General features: G+C 45.2%; 1 protein-coding gene across 1 annotated transcript in view; it reads right to left on the minus strand.

The window, feature by feature from the left end:
• The window catches only part of INVS (inversin), a 210119-nt gene that overhangs the window by 70082 nt on the left and 114752 nt on the right, over positions 1–25285 (minus strand). Inside the window, exons 6-7 of the mRNA XM_074945124.1 lie at positions 13777–13957; positions 5587–5696 (exon numbers count right to left, since the gene is read on the minus strand). Coding sequence (XP_074801225.1) covers positions 5587–5696; positions 13777–13957 — 291 coding nt within the window. The remainder of the gene's footprint in view (positions 1–5586; positions 5697–13776; positions 13958–25285) is intronic.

Below are 25285 nucleotides of genomic sequence, written 5' to 3' on the forward strand. Positions count from 1 at the left end.
CAGGCACCCTGGACAGTAGTAAGGAGCAGTTCAACTATAGGCTGAGCAAGTGCAGAATGGTTGTAGAATGTGCTTTTGGACATTTGAAAGCACGCTGGTGCAGTTTACTGACTCGGTTAGATCTCAGCACAACCAATATTCCAATTGTAATTGCTGCTTGTTGTGTGTTCCACAATATCTGTGAGAATAAGGGGGAGATGTTTATGGCAGGGTGGGAGGTTGAGGCAGCTCGCCTGGCAGCCAATTTTGCACAGCCAGACAACAGGGCAATTAGAAGAGCGCAGCAGGACGTCCTGTGCATCAGGGAAGCTTTGAAAGCCAGTTTCATGACTGGCCAGGGTACAGTGTGACAGTTGTGTTTGTTTCTCTTGAAGTTACCTCTATATATATGAGAGGAAATAAAGTCACAAGTATTTAAAAACCGTTCTTTATTATTTGTTGCACAACACATTGAAAGAAATCAGAAGGTAGACCAGGGGATGGAGGGAGGGTACTGGGGGAGGAGGGAAGGACAAGTCCAGAAACCAAATCAAAATTTCAGACATGCCAGCTTTCTGCTGCTTGTGCAATCCTCTAGGATTGAGTGTGTAGGTCCCTGTAGCCTCCCCCGTGTTTTTGGGTGTCTGGGTGAGGAGGCTATGGAACTTGGGGGGGAGGGAGGGCGGTTATACAGGTGCTGCAGCGGCAGTCTGTGGTCTTGCTGCCTTTCCCGCATTAGATCCACCATATAGCGGAGCATGTCAGTTTGTTCCCCCATGAGCTTGACCATAGCATCCTGCCTGCTCTTATCGCATGCGTCCCTCCTCTCTTCGTGTTCATTTAACGCTTTATGGGACTCTGCAATTGTTTGTGTCCACACATTCAGCTGGTCCCTATCAGTGCGGGAGGACTGCATGAGCTCAGCAAACATGTCGTCCCGAGTTTGTTTTTCCCGCCTTCTAATCTGGACCAACCTCTGGGACGTAGTAGATAGGGGCCGTGTTGAAACATTTGCACCTGTGGGAGGAGAAAAAGGGAGGGTAGTATTTTAAAAGATACATTTTAGAGAACAAAGGGGACACTTTCTCAGTGAAACAGGCAATTCATCGTACACAGGACATGTTCTTTCTGTACAAGGTCGCATTTTGCCTGTTATATTGAAGTGCCTGCCACTTTGGTGTGAGTAAGCCATCACACGCGGCTGGGCAACAGAATTCAGCTTGCAGGCAGCCATGGTAAGCCCTAGGGGCATGCAGGGTTCTGCTTCTTCCGCATTCATTTCAATGCTTTCAAACTACCAGGCCCCCTTTCCCATAGCAAGCAATGCCTGGTGGGTTTGCCATATAAAAGGAGGGCCTGCAGGCTCTCAGGGATGATTGCTTCACGCCCCCCCCCAACACCCCATGTGGCTCCGATGAGGCTCTAAGCAGGGATGAGCCCTTTAAACTAAACGCGAACAGCCCCAGCACAACTGGATTTCTCCCCACCCCCCGGCTCCGATCAGGCTCTCACTCACCAGAAGTGCCTTCTCCAGGGTCATGGTCCAGGAGCCTGCATTGGGAGTGGGGGGAGGCTATTGGGTCCAGCGTTAAGAATAGTTCCTAGCTAGTGGGGAAAACGGATTCCCCACTTGCCGCCTGTGCACTGTCCTCCTCCTCCTCCTCCAATAACTCATCCTCCTAGCTCCGTGCAACTCCCCCCTTGCAGGTGTCCACAGACAGTGGTGGGGTAGTGGTGGCGTCACCCCCCATATTGCATGCAGCTCACGGTAAAAGTGGCACGTATGGGGCTGTGACCCAGAGCGCCCATCCGCCTCCCTGGCTTTTTGGTACGTTTGTCTGAGCTCCTTGATTTTTGTATGACACTGCTCTGTGTCTCTGGAGTAGTCTCTTTCCGTCATGGCCTTGGAGACTTTAGCATACGTATTTGCGTTTCTTTTTTTGGAACGTAGTTCTGCCATAACAGATTCATCTCCCCAACATGTGATGAGATCCAGTACCTCCCGTTCGGACCATGCTGGAGCTCGTCTGCAAATCTGGGACTGCGTGATCTCTTGTGATGGTGGACTCTGCATGGTCGCCTGTGATGGTGGACTGTGCTGATGGTGACAAAACAGGAAATGAAATTCAAAAGTTTCTGAGGCTTTTACTGCCCACCTGGCTAGTGCATCGGAGTTGAGAGTGTTGTCCAGAGCGGTCACAAGGGAGCATTCTGGGATAGCTCCCGGAGGCCAGTAACGTTGAATTGCATTCACAGTACCTGTAACCTGGAACTGCAATCTCGATTTTAGCGCTACTCCACTTGCCGAGGTGGAGTTCAGAAATCGGATTAAAGAGCCCTTTAAATAAAAAAAAAACGGTTTGGTCTTGTGGACAGAATTGGTTTTATTTCGAATTAACTCGGCTAATTCAGAAATAACTGCGTACTGTAGACCAGGCCTTAGTGCCACCACAGAGCAGGGGCAAGCTGGTAGTGAACAGGGTGTTGAATGTATGCATCCCTGAATGAGGCTGGAGAGTCATTCCTCTAAGAACATAAGAATGGCCATACTGTGCCAGACCAATGGTCCACCTAGCCCGGTATTCTGTCCCTGATAGTGCCCAGAGCCAGATGCTTCAGAGGGAATGAACAGAATAGGGCAGTTATTGAGTGATTCATCCCTTGTTCTCCACTCCCAGCACTTAGAGGCTTAGGACACCCAGAGCATGGGGTTGCATTCCTGATCATCTTGACTAATATCTAGTTCTTTTGTGAACCCACTTATAATTTTGGCCTTCACAACATCCCTTGGCAATGAGTTCCACAAGTTGACAGTGGGTTTTGTGAAGTAGTACCTCCTTTTGTTTGTTTTAAACCTGCTTCCTCTTAATTTAATTGGGTGACCCCTGGCTCTTGAGTTACATGAAAGGGTAAATAACACTTCCTTATTTACTTTCTCTATGTCATTCATAATTTTTTAGATTTCTATCATAACCTCCCTTAGTCGTTTCTTTTCTAAGTTGTAAAGTCCCAGTCTCTTTAATCTCTCCATACCCTAATAATTTTTGTTGCTTTTCTTTGTACCTTTTCCAATCCTAAGATATCTTTTTTGAGATGAGGCGACCCGAACTCAAGTATGCAAGGTGTGGGCATACCACTGGTTTAAATAGTGACATTATGATATTTTCTATCATATTATACCTTTCATTATACCCTATCATACCTTTCCTAGTGGTTCCTAACATTATGTTAGCTTTTTTGACTGCCACTGCACTTTGAGTGGATGTTTTCAGAGAACTATCCACAGTGACTCCAAGATCTCTTTCTTGAGTGGTAACAGCTAATTTAGACCCATCATTTTGTATGTATAGTTGGGATTATGTTTTCCCAACGTGCATTATATGTTGCATTTGTCAACTTTGAATTTCATCTGCCATTTTGTTGCCCAATCACCCAGTTTTGTGATACCCTTTGTAACTTTTTGCAGTCTACTCTGGATTTAACTATCTTGAGTAATTTTGTATCGTCTGCTAATTTTGCCACCTCATGGTTTACCTCTTTTTCCAGATCACGTATGAATATGTTGAATGGTACTGATCCAAGTACACATCAATGGATATTTACCGCTCTGCATTCTGAAAACTGACCATTTATTCTACCCTTTGTTTCTTGTCTTTTAACCAGTTACTGATGTATAAGAGGATCTTCTCTCTTATGCCATGACTGCTTACTTTATTCATCCACTTGATCACCCTTATCCACATGTTTGTTGACACTCAAAGAATTCTAAAAGATTGGTGAGGCATGATTTCCCTTTACAAAAGCCATGTTGACTCTTCCCCAACAAATTGTGTCCATATATATTTTAACAATTCTGTTCTTTACTACAGTTTCAACCAGTTTGTCTGGTACTGAAGTTAGGCTTACTGGCCTGTAATTGACAGAGTCGCCTCTGGATCCTTTTTTAAAAATTGGTGTCACATTAGCTATTCTCGAGTAATCTGGTACAGAAGCTCATTTAAGTGATAGGTTACATATCACAGTTAGCAGTTCTGAAATTTCATATTTGAGTTCCTTCAGAACTCTTGGGTGAATACCATCTGGTCCTGGTGACTTATTGCTGTTTAAATTTATCAATTTGTTCCAAAACCTCCTCTAATGACACCTCAATCTGGGACAGTTCCTCAGATTTATCACCTAAAAAGAGTGGAAATGTCCTGCACATCCTCTACAGTGAAGACCAATGCAAAGAATTAATTTAGCTTCTCTGCAATAGCTTTATCGTCCTTGAACGCTCCTTTAGCACCTCGATCTTTATTATTACATGCAGTTACCAGGATGCTATGATATAGACTATTGTATTCATGTTTGAAAAAGTTTCAAAATCAATATACAATTTTTAATATATATTTTTGATATTAACATTTTGAAATCTATCATCTATACAACACACAATACAGGAAAACTGAATAAAACTTGTGAACACATGTCTGCATACAGATTACTCTACAAACCATTAGAAATCTGTTCTCAGGGCTATCCTATTTCATAGAATCATAGAAGATTAGGGTTGGAAGAGACCTCAGGAGGTCATCTAGTCCAACCCCCTACTCAAAGCAGGACCAACACCAACTAAATCATCCCAGCCAGGGCTTTGTCAAGCCAGGCCTTAAAAACCTCTAAGGATGGAGATTCCACCATCTGCCTAGGTAACCCATTCCAGTGCTTCAACACCCTCCTAGTGAAATAATGTTTCCTAATATCTAACCTAGACCTCTCTCACTGCAACTTGAGACCATTGCTCCTTGTTCTGTCATCTGCCACTACTAAGAACAGCCGAGTTCCATCCTCTTTGGAACCCCCCTTCAAGTAGTTGACGGCTGCTATCAAATCCCCGCTCACTCTTCTCTTCTGCAGACTAAACAAGCCCTGTTCCCCCAGCCTCTCCTCGTAAGTCATGTGCCCCAGCCCCCTGATCATTTTCGTTGCCCTCCGCTGGACTCTCTCCAATTTGTCCACATCCTTTCTGTAGCGGGGGGGCCCAAAACTGGACACAATACTCCAGATGTGGCCTCACCAGTGCCGAATAGAGGGGAATAATCACTTCCCTCAATCTGCTGGCAATGCTCCTACTAATGCAGGCCAAAATGCCGTTAGCCTTCCTGGCAACCAGGGCACACTGCTGACTCCTATCCAGCTTCTCATTCACTGTAATCCCCAGGTCCTTTTTTGCAGAACTGCCACTTAGCCAGTCGGTCCCCAGCCTGTAGCGGTGCAAGGGATTCTTCCGTCCTCAGTGCAGGACTCTACTCTGTCCTTGTCCTTGTTGAACCTCATCAGATTTCTTTTGGTCCAATCCTCCAATTTGTCTAGGTCACTCTGGACCCTATCCCTACCCTCCAGTGTACCTACTTCTCCCCCCAGCTTAGTATCATCTGCGAACTTGCTGAGACTGCAATCTATCCCATCATCCAGATCATTAATAAAGATGTTGAACAAAACCAGCCCCAGGACTGACCCCTGGGGCACTCCGTTTGATACATGATAATTATTATTAGACAATAATTTGTATAATCTATGTTATATTTTAAAATACTTTGCTTTATGTTTCAGATATACCATACTTACAGCAAAGTTGCTCTGTGCTGCATAATGTAAGGGTGTTGCCCCTTGGCTATCAGATGGGATTGTTCCAAACTTATTTCTTTCTAACAGGAGATGGACAATCTGTGCATGGCCTGACAAAAGAGCAGAAATTAACATATGAATAACGTATGCAGCTGACTAGTTGCTTTGCTCTGAAGTCTTCTTTCCTACTTAAGAAACATTAATAAATGCTGGGACATTCAAATAAAATCATAAGATTTCACATGAGCTTTATGTTGCAATTGTCCAACTTGGCATGCTGTTTTTGCCAATGGTGCTCTAGTTTCACTGATCCTTCTACCCTCATCTTTTGCAGGCCACCAGGGAACCATGATGGCCTGGGGAAATGAAACTGCGGAAAAGGCCATTTAGAATCTATAGTAAAAGACAAAAGGCTATTATAGTTTATTACTACACCATCAGTAGTACTTTGTTAGACAACAGTCTACTATACTGTAATAAGTGAGATGGATACTTCCATACAAGGCTTTGGAAATTACAACCAAAATCTTGAATTTGACCCAGTGGTCAGCTTAAGGCAGCGAAGTGAGCCGTGGTCTGGGATGATGTGCTTTTGGTTGTTCGTGTTGCTTAAACCAGCAATTTCATTTCAAGGTACAGTGTGTTGTAGGAATCAAGCCTGGAGGTCCTTACTCAGTTTTTATTCACGCAGAATTCCCATTGAAGATCGTGGTAATCTGACTGAGAACGACATGAAAAACAACTAAAAACCTCAAGATTTAGCCTCTGGATAATATTTCTTGCAATCATTTGAAAAACTTCTTGTAAGCATTCTAATTTCTTCCCCCAAAACTCCAGTTTCCCCAAGCACACCCATTATTTCAACTCTATGTTCCAACTCATTAAATGAATTCTACATGAGAAAGTTACTTACCTTACAGATATTGGAGGTTATTTGAGATGTGTGGTCCCTATTTGTATTCCACTGTGGGTGCACATGCACTTTATGTGCCTGGAGTTGGAGAATTCTTGCAACGAGTGTCTGTTGGTCTGTGCATGTGCCATTGCTCTTGTTGTGCCTTGAGCCAAGGCTATAAAGCAGGGATGGCCAACCTGTGCCTCCAGAGCTGCATGCGGCTCTTTAGAGGTTAACATGCGGCTCCTTGCATAGGCACTGGCTCCGGGGCTGGAGCTACAGATGCTAACTTTCCAATGTGCTGGGTGGTGCTCACTGCTCAACCCCCATCTCTGCCCCAGGCCCTGCCCCCACTCCATACCTTCCCCCAAGGCCCCTGCCCTTTTCCCCCCGAGTCTGCCATGCCCTCACTCCTCCCCCAATCCCCCCAGAGCCTCCTGAGAATGCAAAACAGCTGATTGCAGCAGATGGGAGGCGCTGACTGGTGGGGCTGCTGGTGGGCAGGAAGTGCTGGGGGATGGAGCTGATGTGGGGGGCCGCTGACGTATTACTGTGGCTCTTTGGCAATGTACATTGGTAAATTCTGGCTCCTTCTCAGGCTCAGGTTGGCCCCCCCTAGTATAAAGGGTGGAGCAGTACAATCACCTCTCCAGTTCCTTCTCTACTGTAAATCCAGGAATGATCTGAAGCAGAGGGAAGGAGGACGAGTAGTGGCATAAAGACGGTGTATACATTTCAAAGAACCTCCAGTTACTATAAGATAATTAACCTTCTCTTCTTCTTTGAGTGCTGGTCCTTATGTGCATTCCATTGCAGGTGAATGACAAGCAGTACTCAAGTAGAGTGCGAGGATGCAGGTTGCAGAGTCATTTGAAGGACCGCTGAGCCAAAGGATGCATCAGCTAAGGAGTCCTGTATTAGAGCCTAATGTCTCATGAATGTGTGGATGGAACTCCATTTAGCTACCTTGCAAATGTCAAGTAGAGGCACATCCTGAAGCGAAGCCACTGATTTCACTAGTGCTCTTGTAGAATAAGCCCTTATCCATGATGGGAGGAAGATGTGACAGCTAGTAGAAGAGTAGGATACAGCCCGAGATCCATTTAGAGATCCTCTGGGGAGATATAGCTTGACTTTGGAGTCATTCTGCTTCGGCGAGAAACAGTTTAGGTGATTTTTTGATTGGTTTAATCCTTTACAGGTAGCAGGCCAAGGCTCGTCGTATGTCGAGGGAATGAAGTCTTCTATCCTCCTCAGATGCATGTGACTTCAGGGAAAAAACAGAGAAGTGGACTGACTGGTTTAACTGGAACTCTGAAAGTACTTTGGGGTGAACTTTGGAAGTAATCCTAATGAGACTTTGTACTTATGGAATATAGAGAATGGAGGCTCTGCCAGTCGGGCTCCAAGCTCATCTATCCTTCTGGCTGAGGTGATGGCCACAAAGACTAAAACTTTCATTAACAGGTGATACATGGAACATGTGGCTAGTGTTTCAAAGGGAAACTTAATGAGTGATGAAAGTACAAGGTTTATGTCCCCAGTTCTGTGTTTGGTAACTTATAAAGTGTACAGCGTTTGTATATACAACTTTATAACTTAGGCCTTGTCTATACTACAAATGCTTTGCTGGTATAGCTATGTTGGTACAGCTATACAGATGGAGCCCCAGAGCACAGATACAGCATAAGATGACAGAAGGATTTTTTCTATCGACATGTTAATACCACTACCCTGAATATAACATTGGCTGTGCTTACAGAATCACTCTTCTCTTGGCATAGAAAAATAATAGAATCATAGAAGATTAGGGTTGGAAGAGACCTCAGGAGGTCATCTAGTCCAAGCCCCTGCTCAAAGTAGGACCAACACCAACTAAATCATCCCAGCCAGGGCTTTGTCAAGCTGGACCTTAAAAACCTTTAAGGAAGGAGACTGCATCTCTAGGTAACCCATTCCAGTGCTTCATCACTCTCCTAGTGAAATAGTGTTTCCTAATATCCAACCTAGACTTCCCCCACTGCAACTTGAGACCATCGCTCCTTGTTCTGTCATCTGCCACCACTGAGAACAGCCGAGTTCCATCCTCTTTCGAACCCCCCTTCAGGTAGTTGAAGGCTGCTATCAAATAGGGTGACCAGACGTCCCGATAAAATCAGGACTATCCCAATATTGAGCAGTTTGTCCCGATACTTTGTTTCGGGTGCAGTCTTTTTTTTTTTTTTTGCTTAGGCAGTGGTGAGAGGCACGGGGAGCGCCTTTTCAATTGTTATAGTCACCCGGCACGTCTGGGTCTTCGGTGGCACTTCGTCGGCGGGCACTTCTTTCTTCGTCAGCAAGATTTATTTCCCACCGCCGAACGTGCCGGGTGAGTGTAACAATTGAAAAGGCGCTCCCGCTGAGGCAGTCCCGATATTTTGGATTTAGCATCTGGTCACCCTACTATCAAATCCCCCCTCACTCTTCTCTTCTGCAGTCTAAACAAGCCCTGTTCCCCCAGCCTCTCCTCGTAAGTCATGTGCCCCAGCCCCCTGATCATTTTCGTTACCCTCCGCTGGACTCTCTCCAATTTGTCCACATCCTTTCTGTAGCGGGGGGGCCCAAAACTGGACACAATACTCCAGATGTGGCCTCACCAGTGCCGAATAGAGGGGAATAATCACTTCCCTCAATCTGCTGGCAATGCTCCTACTAATGCAGCCCAATATGCCGTTAGCCTTCCTGGCAACCAGGGCACACTGCTGACTCATATCCAGCTTCTCATCCACTGTAATCCTCAGGTCCCTTTCTGCAGAACTGTCACTTAGCCAGTCGGTCCCCAGCCTGTAGCGGTGCAAGGGATTCTTCCGTCCTCAGTGCAGGACTCTGCCCTTGTCCTTGTTGAACCTCATCACATTTCTTTTGGCCCAATCCTCCAATTTGTCAAGGTCACTCTGGACTCTATCCCTACCCTCCAGTGTGCCTACTTCCACCCCCAGCTTAGTATCATCTGCGAACTTTCTGAGGGTGTAATCTATCCCATCATCCGGATCATTAATAAAGATGTTTGACAAAACCGGCCCCAGGACCGACCCCTGGGGCACTCCGCTTGATACCAGCTGCCAACTAGACATAGAACCGTTGATCACTACCCACTGAGCCCAACAATCTCGCCAGCTTTCTCTCCACCTAATTGTCTATTCATCCAATCCATACTTTTTTAACTTGCTGGCAAGAATACTGTAGGAGATTGTTTGAAAAGCTTTCCTAAAGTCAAGATATATCATGTCCACTGCTTTCCCCATATCCACAGAGCCAGTTATCTCATCATAGAAGGCAATCAGGTTGCTCAGGCATGACTTGCCCTTGGTGAATCCATGTTGACTGTTCCTGATCACCTTCCTCTCTTCCAAGTGCTTCAAAATCGTTTCCTTGAGGACGTGCTCCATGATTTTTCCAGGGACTGAGGGGAGGCTGGTCGGTCTGTAGTTCCCCGGGTTCTCCTCCTTCCCTTTTTTAAAGATGGGAACTATATTTGCCTTTTTCCAATCGGCTGGGACCTCCCCCGATCACCACGAGTTTTCAAAGATAATGGCCAATGGCTCTGCAATCACATCAGCCAATTCCCTCAGCACCCTCGGATGCATTAGATCTGGACCCCTGGACTTGTGCATGTCCAGCTTTTCTAAATAGTCCTTAACCTGTTCTTTCACCATGGAGGGCTGCTCACCTCTTCCCCATGCTGTGTTGCCCAGGACAGCAGTGTGGGAGTTGACCTTGTCTGTGACCTTGTCTGTGTCTATACTGGGGTTTTGCTGACAAAGCTATGTCAGCTGGTAAGTGTGTTTTTTCACACTCCTCACTGAATAGCTATGCTGACAACATTTTGTAGTGTAGAACTGGCCTCACAGAGACTCAGACTGGATATGTTAATGGAAAAAAGTCAGTAATAGCAACATTAGAAAGATAAAAAAATCCAACTGTATTTTTTCCTGGCTGAACTGCGGGTTTGGGGAGGGAAAAGGTAGTAGCATGAGAGATGAATATCACACACTATCTCATGGAGACAAAAGATGCCCATTTGCCCTCACAGTGCCTGAAAAGGTCTTATTAGCAGAATTTTGCAAAGCTTCATAACTAGAAGTAATGTGTTCTTCACATTAAATGACTGGTATATCAGAGAGGAGCAGGGACATCAGTGTTTCTTCTGGTTGATGCACTCGTTCACAAATAAAGCCATTTAGTATACCTACAGTTTCAGAGAACTTGATATTCATCTACTGAGCACTGCTGCTACTCACAAGTTCTGGAATCAAAACAAATCAGTTCCTTTCATGCTAAAGTTTTCATTATACTACTTATCACAAATGTAACATTTTGCAATTTCAGGTGAAGTGCAAAGTTTAACTTATTAAGCTTTGAAAAACCCTTGTGAGGAGAGAAGAGCCAGCTCTAAAATCATATACAATCAGTAATATGAATGATTATATCCTCAGCTGGTGTAAACTGGCATAACTCCATTGACTTAAATAGAGCAGGTTTAGACCTGCTAAAGATCTGGCCTATTGGTTCTACTGTTCTTTGAGATCCTTAATGCCCCTACAGGAGGGTAGGGTGCCAGCTTCTTGTAAATGAGAGGTTGTTAGGCCCTTGCTCAAGACATAGCCTCTTGATGGTGACAAACTTTACAACTATTACTTGTTTCTAACCCATCTTTTTGCGGTAAGGTTATTGAAAATATGCTGGCCAGGCAACACCAGTATCCTCTGGAGTCCATGGATATCTGTCATCCCTCTCAACCAACTTTTCAGCCATGATATAGTACACAGATTGCACTGATTTCATTTGGCTAATGATTTAGTCTTAGCAATGGACAAATGTTAGGTGTCCACGCTGATGCTTTTAGATATCTCTGTTCAAGAGGTTCTGTTAACTCAACCACAGACCATAGCAATAGTGGCTGGCACTTCAGTGATTCTGTTCCTTCTTCTTAAAGATCCAGGAGGGTGATGTTTGGTAACTGCTCATCTCTTTCAAGGGCTCTCTAGTACAGTGCTCTTCTGGGTCCTAGTCAGTCACCCCTCCAATTCAATGCTTTTGTGGGTCTGCTTGGGGGGCAGTATACAGATAACATACAGTTCTGTCTCTCTCATCCAAAACCATGCTCTGAAGTGTCCCTAGCCTCTGTTTGCCAGAAGCTGGGAATGGGCAACAGGGGATGAATCACTTGAGGATTGCCTGTTCTGTTCATTCCCTCTGAAGCACCTGGCACTGGACACTGTTGGATGACAGGATACTGGGCTAGTTGGACCATTGGTCTGATCCAGTATGGCCATTCTTATGTTCTTATCCAACCTGGGAACTATGATGTCTTTGGAAATTCCTGATTAAGACAAAAAGAAAAGGAGTACTTGCGGCACCTTAGAGACTAACAAATTTATTTAGTCTCTAAGGTGCCACAAGTACTCTTTTTCTTTTTGCGAATACAGACTAACACAGCTGCCACTCTGAAGCCTGATTAAGACAGAAATTTAGAAGAAGGTGAACTGAAGTTCAATCCACACAAATCTCTGGATGACTGGAGGCAGGATCTAGATTTATCTAAGGTAATTATCTGACTCCCATTACTATAGTCTCTGACTAACTTACAATCTTTAATATCACCAATATAATCTTTAATATCACTTACAAGCTTTAATATCGTCTGTGAAAAAGGAAAGCATTATCAGCCCCATTTCATAGATGGATAACTTAAGCACAGAGAAACTAAGTGATTTGTCCAAGGTCTTACAGGAAGCTGGATTTACAGGAACCCAGATTTGCCAAGTACCAGGCTAGTGCCCATAACCAATAGAACATCCTTCCTCCACAATGCTAGAGCTTATGATTGCAGGGGCGTGCACATCCTTTGTCAACGAGGTTCACCATTTAGGGGATCTTCTGGATCCCTTATTACTCCTTGCTTTGGTTGCCAGAAAGGTCATGCTTATTTATTTCACATGATGGTTACAAACAACTCTCTCTGATGTGGTTTTGTCACAGTTTTCTGCATAATTATCTCTCATTGGTACTGTGCTAGTGTTTAAGGAGACCAGTAGGGATCTGGGCCCCAGTGTGTTAGGAACTGTACAAACACAGAATAAGAAATGGTTTCTGTACTGAAAAGCTTACAGTATAACAGACAAGACAAAAAATGGATTGAGGGAAGGAATAAAACATACAAGCAGAGTGAAAAACACGATGGTTTGCAAACATCTTGTTAGTTCCACTTTTTTTTTTTGTTTTTGTTTTTGAGAGTGGGGTTTTTGCTGGAATTGGGATTAGCTACATGGAAAGAGGGAGAGGGAACACCGAAGGGAGGGGGCTAAGAAAAGAGAGGGAAAGAGGAGGAGCATGGAAAGAAAGTGAATTGGGGCTGAAGTAAAGAGACTGTGAGGGAGGGGGTGGGAAGGCGTTGGAGCAAGCAGCTAATCAGTGAAGGAAAACAGCGTCCAGAGTAAAAACTCTAAAAAGTAGTTACTGATGACATCATCAGTGTCCGAAAGTCCCTACTCCGGGTGCTTGTCTCTGCTCCTGCTGAGTGGATCATCCTAGGAGTTTCTTCATTCCCCAAGCCACAAAGCTCTGGGAGCCTCCAAAGGTGGTGGTAGTGGGGGCTCTCCCTTAAAAATAGTTCTGGATCTGATTCTGATGAGTGAGAAAGGTAACCCCATTTGGGCCTCATCTTCCTCCGACTGACCACTCATGGTGTAGCTGTACCTGCTGCAGCTGCTTTTCTCTGTTCCTCTGGGCTGAGTCTCTAGGTACCTCCAGATGGGATTATTCTAATGGACTCAATGAGAGGTTACCCTTGAAGATTATTCTGAAGGAACAGTTGGTGCAGAACGAGGTGGCCCACTTGCTCAGTTGTGTTAGCTATAGGAAGCATAAAACACAAGTGATCCAAACAGTGCAATGGCTCCCCCTAAGCATTAGGATGTAATTCAAATTGTTGATATTGATCTTTAAAGTCCTGGTTGGTTTGAGGCCTGTGAAACTGCCTTTCCACCTATGCATCCCATTTAAATTGAGAATAGCTAATATGCTCTGAGTAACTGCTCTTAGATTTGAATGCATGGTCTGATGGTATAGGACATTTTCACTGGAGGTCCTCAGTCTCTGGAATTTGCTTCCCAATTAGTCTGATAGCCTATCATAATTATTCTACAAAGATTAGTTAGCATAGTGCCAGGCAAGAATTTAATAGTAATAGGAGACAGGATAAAAAACTGACAATGGCCCTAAGTAAGTTTTGCATTCAGTGTTATTCAATTCACCCAGTAAAGCTGCCCAGTGAAGAGGAGTTCGAAAGAGGTTGTCATAAGATGTCACATTGCAGCCGTCATAAGAGGTCAGGACATCAACCACTGCCACATTCCCATCAGCAACTGCAAAATGAAGGGGGGTTCGTCCTTCATAGTCCTGCCAGTTCAATAAAGATTCTGTGGGAGCAGCATCCTGTTTAACAAAGACATCAGAAACATAAAAATATGTTATATAAGTTTGAAAGAAAAATTATATACCCTTCATGGATAGTGGAAAATGCCTCACAATAGGCAAGAGATGAAGTGTCACTAATCTGTACAGCAGGAACTGGATAGTTTTATAACCAGTTACCTATACTAAATCTGCAGTTACTGTCAAATATTTTTGGCTCATGTTTTTGATATCTATCCCAAGCTTCTGTTGCAGTATTTCATCTTCAGTTCACATCAATGGGTTTTGCCCTGGTTATGTAGTGTGAACAGATCCATACACAGGTCCTTAAAGGACTGACTCAAGTATTTGTGGAAACCATAATTAGATCTCACATAATTAGATCACTTTTTCCAGGTTTAAAAAGCTGTGTAGACGGTCCCACTGCTCCACCGCATAAGATACTGCTCTTTACCACATATTAGTGGTGGTGTCCCCTGCACCCTTTCTAAAACACGAAGCTCCATTTTCAATTCTTTGAGGGGGTCAATAAGCATGTGGACAAGGGGGATCCCGTGGATATAGTGAACTTAGATTTTCAGAAAGCCTTTGACAAGGTCCCTCACCAAAGGCTCTTAAGCAAAGTAAGCTGTCATGGGACAAGAGGGAAAGTCCTCTCATGGACTGGTAACTGGTTAAAAGATAGGAAACAAAAAGTAGGAATAAATGGTTAGTTTTCAGAATGGAGGGAGGTAAATTGTGGTGTCCCCGAGGGATCTGTACTGGGACCAGTCCTATTCATCATATTCATCAATGATCTGGAAAAAGGGATAAACAGTGAGGTGGCAAAATTTGCAGATGATACAAAACTACTCAAGATAGTTAAGTCCCAGGAGGACTGCGAAGAGCTACAAAAGGATCTCTCAAACCTGGGTGACTGGGCAACAAAATTCAATGTTGATAAATGCAAAGTAATGCACATTGGAAAATATAAATAATAATTTAGATGGGGTCTAAATTAGCTGTTACCACTCAGAGACCTTGGAGTCATTGTGGATAGTTCTCTAAAAACATCCACTCAATGTGCAGCAGCAGTCAAAAAAGCGAACAAAATGTTGGGAATCATTAAGAAAGAGATAGGTAGTAGGACGGAAAATATCATGTTGCCTCTATATAAATCCATGTTACGATCACATCTTAAATACTGCATGCGGATGTGGTCGCCCCATCTCAAAAAAGATATATTGGACTTGGAAAAGGTTCAGAAAAGGGCAACAAAAATGATTAGGGGTATGGAATGGCTTCCATATGAGGAGAGATTAATAAGCCTGAGACTTTTCAGCTTGGAAAAGAGAGGACTAAGGGGGGATATTGTAGAGATCTATAAAATCATGACTGGTGTGGAGAAAGTAAATAAGGAAGTGCTATTTACTCCTCATAACACCAGAACTAGGGGTCACCAAATGAAATTAATAGGCAGCAGGTTTAAAACAAACACAAGGAAGTATTTCTTCACACATAGCACAGTCAGCCTGTGGAACTCTTTGCCAGAGGATGTTGCAAAGGCCAAGACTATAATAGGGTTAAAAAAAGAACTATGGATATTAGCCAGGATGGGCAGGGATGGTGTCCCTGGCCTCTGTTTGCCAGAAGTTGGGAATGGGTGAGAGGGAATGGATCACTTGATGATTACCTGTTCTGTACATTCCCTCTGGGGCACCTGGCATTGGCCACTGTCGGAAGACAGGACCTTTGGTCTGACCCAGTATGGCCATTCTTATGTTCTTAAAGATACTATTCAACACAGTGTTACAAAGGAAATTTAAGAGCCTTCAGGTATTTTTTGTTTTTAAACACTGTAGTTCTATAAATACATGAGTTTCTAACTGGCTGAAGTTTGATCATTTAAAAACCTTTAAAAAATGTGTCATGGTCAACCAATCTGATCAGCTGACACAGGTTTCATTTGGTAAAATAAGCAACATTGGACATTGAATTAGGTATGAAGAATTCTAAAAACACTGCATGTAAAGACTTGACTTGTTTCTCATGTTTTCTTAAAAGCATAACATAAAATGTATTAAACTATTTAATCAAGTATTGCAGATGTATGGTCTCTAACTATATACTTCTGAAAAAAGAACAAGGTAGGTGCAACGGAAAAAAAGGTTACCTACCTTTCGTAACTGTTCTTCGAGATGTGTTGCTCATGTCTATTCATTCTAGGTGCATGCGCACTCATGTGCACAGTCATCAGAGATTATTGCCTTAACAGTATCCGTAGGGTCAGCTGTGGCACCTCCTTGAGTGTCGCACTCATACATCATTAGGCGCCGCTGGCCCTAGGCCCTCTCAGTTCCTTCTTGCCGGCAGCTCCAACTGAGGGGCAGGAGGGCGGGTAATGGAATGGACACGAGCAATGCATCTCGAAGAACACCAATTACGAAAGGTAGGTAACCGTTTTTTCTTCTTCGACTGCTTGCTCATGTCAATTCCATTCTAGGTGACCCACAAGCAGTAGCCCTGGAGGTGGGCTCGGAGTTCATGATCGTACAGGTTGCAATACTGCTCTACCAAAGCCAGCATCGTCTCGGGCCTGCTGGGTAAACGCATAACGCGATGTAAATATGTGGACAGACAACCAGATGGCAGCCTTTCAGATATCCTGGATTGGCACTTGGGCTAGGAAAGCTGCTGAAGAGGCTTGTGCCCTGGTTGAGTAGGCAGTTACAATTGCCGGAGGAGGCACCGTGGCCTGCTTATAGCAGTAGTGGATACAGGCAGTAATGCAAGATGAGATTCTCTGGGCTGACACTGGACAACCTTTCATCCTGTGGGCCACTGCGATGAATAACTGCAGTGACTTTTGAAAGGTTTGGTCCTCTCAATGTAGAAGGCTAGCGGTCTTCTGACATCCATAGAGTGCAACCCATGCTCCTCCTTCTACTCATGCGATGTAGGGAAAAAGACAGGTAAGAATATGTCCTAAGTCATATGAAACTGGGAAACAACCTTGGGTAGGAAGGCCAGATGCGGTCGTAGTTGGACCTTGTCCTTGTAAAACATTGTGTAGGGTGGCTCCGAGCTAAGTGCCCTAATCTCGGAGACTCTGTGGACAGATGTTATTGCCACCAAGAAAGCGACCTTCAAGGAGAGGAGGAGGAGGGAGCAGGAAGCCAGAGGCTCGAAGGGGGCTCCCATGAGCTGCAACAGCACAAGATTTAGGTCCCCCGGAGGAATGGGGTCCCTCATGTGACGGTATAGGTGCTCTAGGCCGTTGAGGAACCTGGCAATCATATCACGGGCGAAAACTGGCCTGCCCTCGAGTGGAGGATGAAAAGTTGAAATAGTGGCCAAGTGGACCTTAACAGATGAAAGAGACAGACCCTGGAGCTTAAGATGCAGGAGGTAATCCAGGATTGACTGCAGTGAGGCCCTCTTGGGTCGAATGCCTTTATCTGAAGTCCAGCATGTAAACCATTTCCATTTGGTAGGTTGCTCTGGTTGAGGGCTTTCTGCTGCCTAGCGGGACCTGTTGGATACCAGCCAAACAGAGCTGCTCTTCCGCATTCAACCATGCAGCAGCCAGGCTGTCAGATGCAGTGCTGTCAGGTTCAGATGCAACAGTCTGCCATAGTTCGAGAGAACAGGTACGGCCAGAATGGTAGTTGTAATGGGGAGCCACCAAGAGGTCCAGCAGTGTGCTGAAACAGTGCTAGCATGTCCAAGTCGGCAATATGATTACTTTCGCTCTGTCCTGCTTGATCTTCACGAGGACTTCATGGATTAATGGCACTGGAGAGAAGGTGTACATCTGAGCCCATGACCACAGAAGCAGGAAAGAGTCCCCCACCTTTGGAAAATGATGCTGACCACCTCTGAATGGAGTGACCACTCGTGGCGAGGTGAGAAGGTCCTGCTTAGGCGATCTGCCAAAGTGTTTCTGGCCCCAGGGAAGTGAGCGGCCATGAGATGAATTGCGTGCTGAATACAGAAGTTTCCAAAGGCAAAGGGCAAAGGGCTGAGGATCGCCTTGCTTGTTGATATAGAACACAGTGGCGGTATTGTCCGTCAGGACTTGAACCACCTTGCCTTTTATATGAGGCAGGAAAACTTGACAGGCCAAGCGTACCATTCTGAGCTCCCTGACATTTATGTGTAAGGAACGATCGTGACTCGACCAATGACCATGCATGCCAAGATCGCCCAGATGAGCTTCCCACCCCAGATCCAAAGCATCGGAGACCAGGGTAACCGATGAGGTCGTGGCCGCAAAGGGGACTCCCTCCATCACCGATACGGAGTCCAACCACCAAGCGAATGATGACAGTATGTGGTCTGGACCATTGACTGCCTGGTCTATGTTGTATCAGTTGGGGAACGTAGACCGATGCCAGACATGCCTGTAGGGCCTGAGATGGAGCCAGGCATGTAAGTGCAGGCCGCCATGTGGCCCAACAGTCTCAAGCATGTGTAAGCAGTAGTGAGAGGGTGGGTTTGCATACGTGAGATTAGGTCTGACAAAACGCAGAATCGGGCTTCGGAGAGGAAGGCCCTGGCCCGAGTAGAGTTGAGGACTGCTCCTATGAACTCTATGCGCTGCACTGGAACTAATGTTGATTTTTTCTTGTTTATCAATAGGCCTAGATCGCAACATGTGGAGAAAACCAGATCATGGTGCTGCCGCACCTGATGCCGAGACCTGCCCTTGATCAACCAGTTGCCGAGGTACGGGTAAACTTGAACACCCTGATGCCTCAGGTAAGTGGCCACTGTCACCATGCACGTTGTAATCACTCTGAGGGCTGACGAGAGACCAAAAAGCAGCGCTGTGAATTGGAAATGGTGCTGGCCCAACACAAAACAGAGGAACCATCTGTGTCCTGGCAAAATGGAAATATGGAAATATGTATCCTTTAAGTTGAGGGCGGCGTACCAGGAAGGGGATCATGGATGCCAAGGAGACAACGCAAAACTTCAACTTCTTGAGATGCTTTTTGAGGTGACGCAGGTCCAGGATGAGTCTTAGGCCCTCTTTTGCTATTGGGATTAGGAAATATTGGGAGTAGAATCCTTTTTCCTTCTTATCTCAAGGGACCGCCTCCACCACTCCCAACCTTGGGAAGTTTTCCACAACCCGAGCGAGGAGTTGCTCGTGAGAAGGGTCCCTGGAGAGGGACGGGGAAGGGGGGTGGGAGGGAGGGGCAGTCGAGAATTGTAGGGTGTAGTAGCCCAAGGTTATTGTGTGGAGCACTCAACGATCTGATGTCACTCATGACCATGTCGATTGGAAGGGGCGCAGGCAGTTGACGGAAGAACGCGAGGGTGGATCCAGGTACTTGACTGGAGCGCCGTCCTCGGATGCACCTTCAAAACTCCTGTCTCTGGCCCCCATGGTGTTTCAAAGGACCAGGTTGAGCTGGCAAGTGAGAGGATAAAGGGTCGCAGTGCTTAAATGCTTTGTCTTTGTCCTTTCTCCTGTAGGTACCCTGCCAGGAAGACTTCCCAGGACTGAGGCGGAGGAGGCCAGAACTGCTTTCTGGCCTGCTGCGGAGCGTGGAGGCCCGGCACTTGCAGGATGGCCTGGGATTCTTTAAGGCCATGCAGCCTGGCGTCAGTGAGCTCAGAGAAGAACCCCACACCCTCAAACAGGAGTTCCTGGATTGTGGCCTGCATCTCTTGGGATAACCTCAAAGACTGTAGCCAAGAGCTGCACCTGATGGCCACCGCCGAGGCAACCGCCCCGGAGGCCAAGTCTGTAGCATCCCAGGCCATCTAGAGAGTGCCCTTTGCCACCGTTTTTCCCTCCTTCAGGATTGTGGCAAACTCGAGGGCCAGGTCCTGTGAAAGGGCCTCCCTGAACTTGATAAGGGAGTCCCATAAATTAAAATTGTACCTGCCCAACAGGGCTTGGTGGTTGGATACCTGGAATTGTAGGGTGGCCATTGAATAAATTTTTCTGCCAAAGAGTTCTAGTAATTTGGCGTCCTTATTTTTTAGTGTGCTGCTAACCTGGCCCTGCTTATCCCTCTTGTTAACTGCGGACATGACCAGCGACTGGTGGGTGCGTAAAGAGATATTCAAACCCCTTTGCAGGGACGAAATATTTTTGTCTGCCCTTTTGGACAGAATCAAAGATGGGGTCTGCCACAGCATTTTAGCAATCTTTAGGACCCCGGGGTGGACAGGTAGTGCAATTCGGGCTGGGGAACTATATGACGTTGAACAAGTAGTCTGATTGCTCCTCCAACTCCTCAATTTCGAGGTTTAAGTTGATTGCCACCCTTTTAAGGAGAGCCTGGTGCTCCTTAAAGTTGTCGGGGGGACTGCCAGTCTGGGAGGGCCCGGCCTTTGTCCAGCGACGAAGACAACAAGGGCGTCACCGGCGGAGGGGCGGGTTCCCCTACCCTTTCTGAAGACAGCTCCTTGGGTGTTGGTGCCTGTTGAGTTGTCCCTGCGGTGGATTCTGCACTGTGTTTTGAGCCCAGTGCCGGCGGTTTGTCCGAAGCGGCCACAAAGGAGCGGTGGGAGTATGGAACTAGCATCACTGGTACCCCTCAAGGTTTCCAACATGGCCATTGAGCAGGCCACTGTCCCTGCTGCCATGCTGCTGGTACTGTGCTGGTCTCGTGGGCCGACGGGGATTTGTACCCCTTCGCGATGGGCTGAACCCCAGCTCCAACTCGGATCAGTCTCCTTCTGGTGACCAGGGTGGGGCTGTGGAGGCCTGTGTGTAACTCTTGTTGGAGACCGGTCTCTAGAGGGCGGGGATTGCTGCCAGTCCCTCGAGGGGTATCGAGGCAGAGGAGATCAGTGCCATGGTGGCGAGCAGTCCTGCACTGGTGGGGACCAGCACCTAGGAGACTGCCTGGATGATACAGATCTGCGCCAAGGTGATCGTAGGCAGGAGGCTGTCCGGTACCAGGAGCGCAGGGACCGGTGCCTCGATTCCAGGGATCTGTGCCTTGTGGAAGGAGAGCATGGTGCTGGGGACTTGGGCCTTCTAGCCGGCGACCAAGGTCCTAGGCCTTGGGGATGGGGACGAACGCCTGCGATCCAGGGACGATGGTGCTCCTCTGCCCTTTGGGGAGGTCCCATGACTGGCTTGCCCTTGGGCTGCAGGGCTGTAGCCACTTCCAGTGCCTGGTGCGACATTTGCAGAACTGGTAGGCTCACCAGGTCTTTGGCAGCTTGGGCCGTCTCAGGCAATGAAGCTCCACGTAGAAGCTGGGATCCCCTACTGCTCCCAGGAGTTGGAGTTGGATCCTTGGCTGGGCTAGGGGTTCTGAGTGTAGCGGTACTCCCCTGTAGCTCCGGGGCGGGCATGTGGCCTGAACTAGGTCCTTTTCCCAGAGCGCCCTTCCCCTTCTCGGATGGTGATGGGAAGCCCTTTTTCTTCAGATGCTTCTTGGGCACCAGTGAGAGGGAACGGTGCTGGGAGGATCCTGGTGCCAGTGAGGCACTTCGCACTGATGCCGAGGTGGTAGGAGTGGAATTCGGTCAGGAAGGCTCTGACACCTGACGCAGCACGGCCTCCATCAGGAGGGCTCTCATGCGGATGTCCCTCTCCTTTTGGGTTCTGGGACGAAAGTCTTTGCAAATCCTGCACTTATCCTTTATATGGGATTCCCCCAAGCACTTCAAACAGCTGCTATTGGAGTGAGTGATAGGCATTGGCCAGGTGCATGACAAACACAGCTTAAAGCCCAAGGAATGGGGCATGCCCCGCTCCAAGGTGAAGTTGCAGCTGGGACTCTAACCACTAAACTAACAACTAACACTTATTTTAAATGCTAACTAAGTACCTACAAACTATATAGAATGGGACTAACAATGGGCTAAGAACTGCTTACGCTCTTGCTATGCAAGCCAAGGCGCTCTGACCAAGCACCATGGGCAGTAAAAAGGAACTGAGAGGGCGTAGGGCTGGTGGCGCATAATATTGGGATGTATGAGTGCGGCACTCAAGGGGGCGCCACAGCTGACCCTATGGATCCCGCTAAGGCAAAAATTGCTGATGACGATGCACGTGTGCGCGCACAAACCTAGAATGGAATCGACATAAGAAAGCACTCAAAGAACAACATTCTTTGCTAGCCATTCAATATCAGCACAACACAACCCCAGGGCTTTCAATGTGTCCCATGTCACATGCTCAACTAAGTGCAGTCCTTAAAATTCCACTTATCCTACGAAACAGGAGTGTCTTAACAACCCTCCCCAGCAAAATGATGCTACGAGCTGGGGAAACCTTGTTATGGGTCAAGTTACAACCGCTCTGGGATTCATGGGCGGCCCCCCGCAGCAACAGCTGCTCCAAGGTTTAGTCAGGGTATTTATAGTATAAGTCATGGACAGGCCACGGGCCGTGAATTTTTGTTTATTGCCCTTGACCTGTCCGTGACTTTTACTAAAAATACCGGAGACTAAATCGCAGCCTTATGTATGACCCTGGAAGAAACCTGAGGAGAGGTTTTTGGGTGAGAAGTGCAGGATGAAAATAGTGTTCTTGGTGCCGTGAGCAAAAGAAGCTGTTTCCTGCTATATTATTCCTTCTGTGTTCAGAGACATGGGACTTGGTACGTTTTTTGTAAATAAGCAAAACTGCACCAAAGAAACACCTACGATCAATTTGTTCTCTTAACTGGAATAACTTACCAGATTCTGAATGTTTGGCTAGGTGCTTGGGTCAAAAAGGGATAACAATAACAAAACAGGACTCGGTGTTACACAGTGGAATTCAGCTTGCAGGGCAGGAAATCTCCTACATAAAGGCAAAGAATTAAAATCTTGGAGCCATATTCTGCTCTGTTTCACTTCTGAAAATTCAGAGTAACTCCACTGGTGTAACCGAAGAATTTGCCATGAGACATTAAGCAAGGATAACTTTCTGTAGTACAGAGTGGGGTTTAGACCATGATAAATGGGAAATTATTAAGAGAAAATACTGTTGCATCCAAAAATCTGCATGTTAAAGGGGAGCTCCAGTGAAAACTAGAAGACATTCTGATCACTGCACCTAGTAACAAAGGGGCCTGCCTGATCCAATTCCCATTAAATTACAGGGAGCTTTTGACTTCCCACGGATATTGGAACAGGTCCTAAATCACCTACCTTTTCAAAATGTTGTAAATATTAAATGCAAAAACTAGCAGTGCTTCAACGTTGAGAATGATAAATCAAGAGGAGAAAAGCTTGGAAATTCCATAGTTACTGTTTATACTGCAATGTTAATTCAGCCATATTGCACATCTTGTATATTTTATTGAATAGATAAAATAACACAAATACATTTGGGGTTATATTTAACCATATTTCACAGGTGCAACCTGGATGAGTTAACGTTGCAGTATAAACCATAACTCTAGAATTTCCTCATTTCTGACTCATTGATTTCTAGTAATATTAACTACTGGAATGTCCTAACATTTGATTACTTTATTTTAAAGCTTAATGGTCATTTTTGGATGTAATATTATAAGTAAATATTTAACTATCTATGCCATATTAAGTAATCACTAGAAGAGTTCTCAGTTTCATGCATTGGAAACATTAATTATAGACTTTTAATCAGTAGATATTAGTTATCTGTGCCTTACTAGAAAATAATGCAAAACAAACAAATAAAAAACCCCACAAATAATAATCATCCAAAACCAGTATACCAAACTAGGTTGTAAATTATCACTGGATATAGCCACAAGTTAGTAGTCACAACAGGTCGGTTAAATTTGACAGATTCTATCCACAAAGTTTCATCTAATCTAGTATATTAATAAGAGTTGGGAAATAGGAATCTTTCCTATTAACTAAGTACACAATTAGAAGAAATGTTTTTACAAATGCCAAGCTATTATAAATTTTAGAAAAATAATAGAAGTATGGCTTATAGTTCTACTACATTGCCAAATTGTTTTTACTCGAGCCAAACAATGAACGAAGGGAGGGAATTAAGTCTCTTCCCTCACTCTGTTATTTCCTGGGTACAGTTGGCTGTCATTGTGCGCATTTGGACCGCTTAGTAGGTGGAATATAAGGCAGAAAGATGAAAAAGCAATCCCACTATTTTTAAGAGATGGCTCATTCAAAATGACAAAGTGCATAGCAATGAATGACTTTTTCAGTGAACACTCCAAAGTTTATTAGAGAAGAAATGTGTGCACAAATTGATGATATTATTACTGGGAATCAGAAGATCATCATTCCCTCACATCTGATTTATTCCTGCGTTTTGGGAAGCCAAGTGCTTAATGAGGAAGCTTTAAATTAGTGGTTTTCAAACTGCAGTATGGGGAGCACTGATGGTCCACAGAGCACTTCCACATAGTCTGCAGAGCTGCTTTTGCCACAATAGTGAAGTATCTTTTAAGCTTCATGCAACAACTCTTGTTACTAGTTGTACCTAGTCCAGGAAACAAGTGCTTCCAGATTTTTTTGACAAATTAATATAAAAGTAACTAAGCACCTATCACCTCCTATACTGCTGCTTCTTTCTTTCCTAGGTGTTTTTTTCTGGTGTAAAGGTTAGCTGTGATTAGATTTTCACACTATGTTAAAATTGAAAGTGCAGAAGTAAATTGCAAAGTGATCAGCAGTGATTAGAGTAATGAAGATGGCAGGAAACCATGGAAGCTTTTTGAACTAATAAATATCATGTCTTATACTTGTAAAAAAAAAATAAACAATAAAAGATAAGAAATAGGGATATGGAACTCAGCAGCTGCACCCATCAGATGGTGCAACTTTACTTTGTTCTTTTACCCTTAATTCTGTCCCAATTTTTTTTCATGTAACAAAGTACTGTGGGGTTTAGAAAGGTGAGAAGGGAAGTTGTTCAGGAGATGAACTCCAGCTTAAATTCTGGCTCTACTCTGAAAGTTTATGAAAATGGCATTGTAGGGTTCCATAAAATAATTTCTGTATCAAATATGATCAGTTGTTCCTAACTGCTAGCCCTGAAAATTTAACCTACTCTGAGAGTCAAGTTGAGCTCTTTCCTTTTCATACATCATCATCTGTTATAAAGGTTTTGTAGGTCAAAATATCTCCTCATTTAAACCAGTGCTACCTCTTTCCCTTTTGGTGGCTTACCCAGGGGTAATCAGCTGGAAGTTAATAAGCAGTTGGTTGATGATGCACAAGGAAGTACAGAATCCTTCCACTCATGCACTCAGATGTGTTGGCTCCAGAAAGAGTAAACAATAGTAAAAACTTACTTTTAACATTTTTAAACTTGTAAAACCTAGCTCTGAATGCAAGCAAGGAACACATCCGTTGAGTAAGAAAGGGCCACCTATGTACAGTTACTTTTCACAATAACACCCGACCGTGATGTTGATCTTGTACCACTGAAGGCAATGGAATCTTTGC

Source organism: Natator depressus, chromosome 2, assembly GCF_965152275.1.
Source record: "Natator depressus isolate rNatDep1 chromosome 2, rNatDep2.hap1, whole genome shotgun sequence".
Taxonomy (NCBI): domain Eukaryota; kingdom Metazoa; phylum Chordata; order Testudines; family Cheloniidae; genus Natator; species Natator depressus.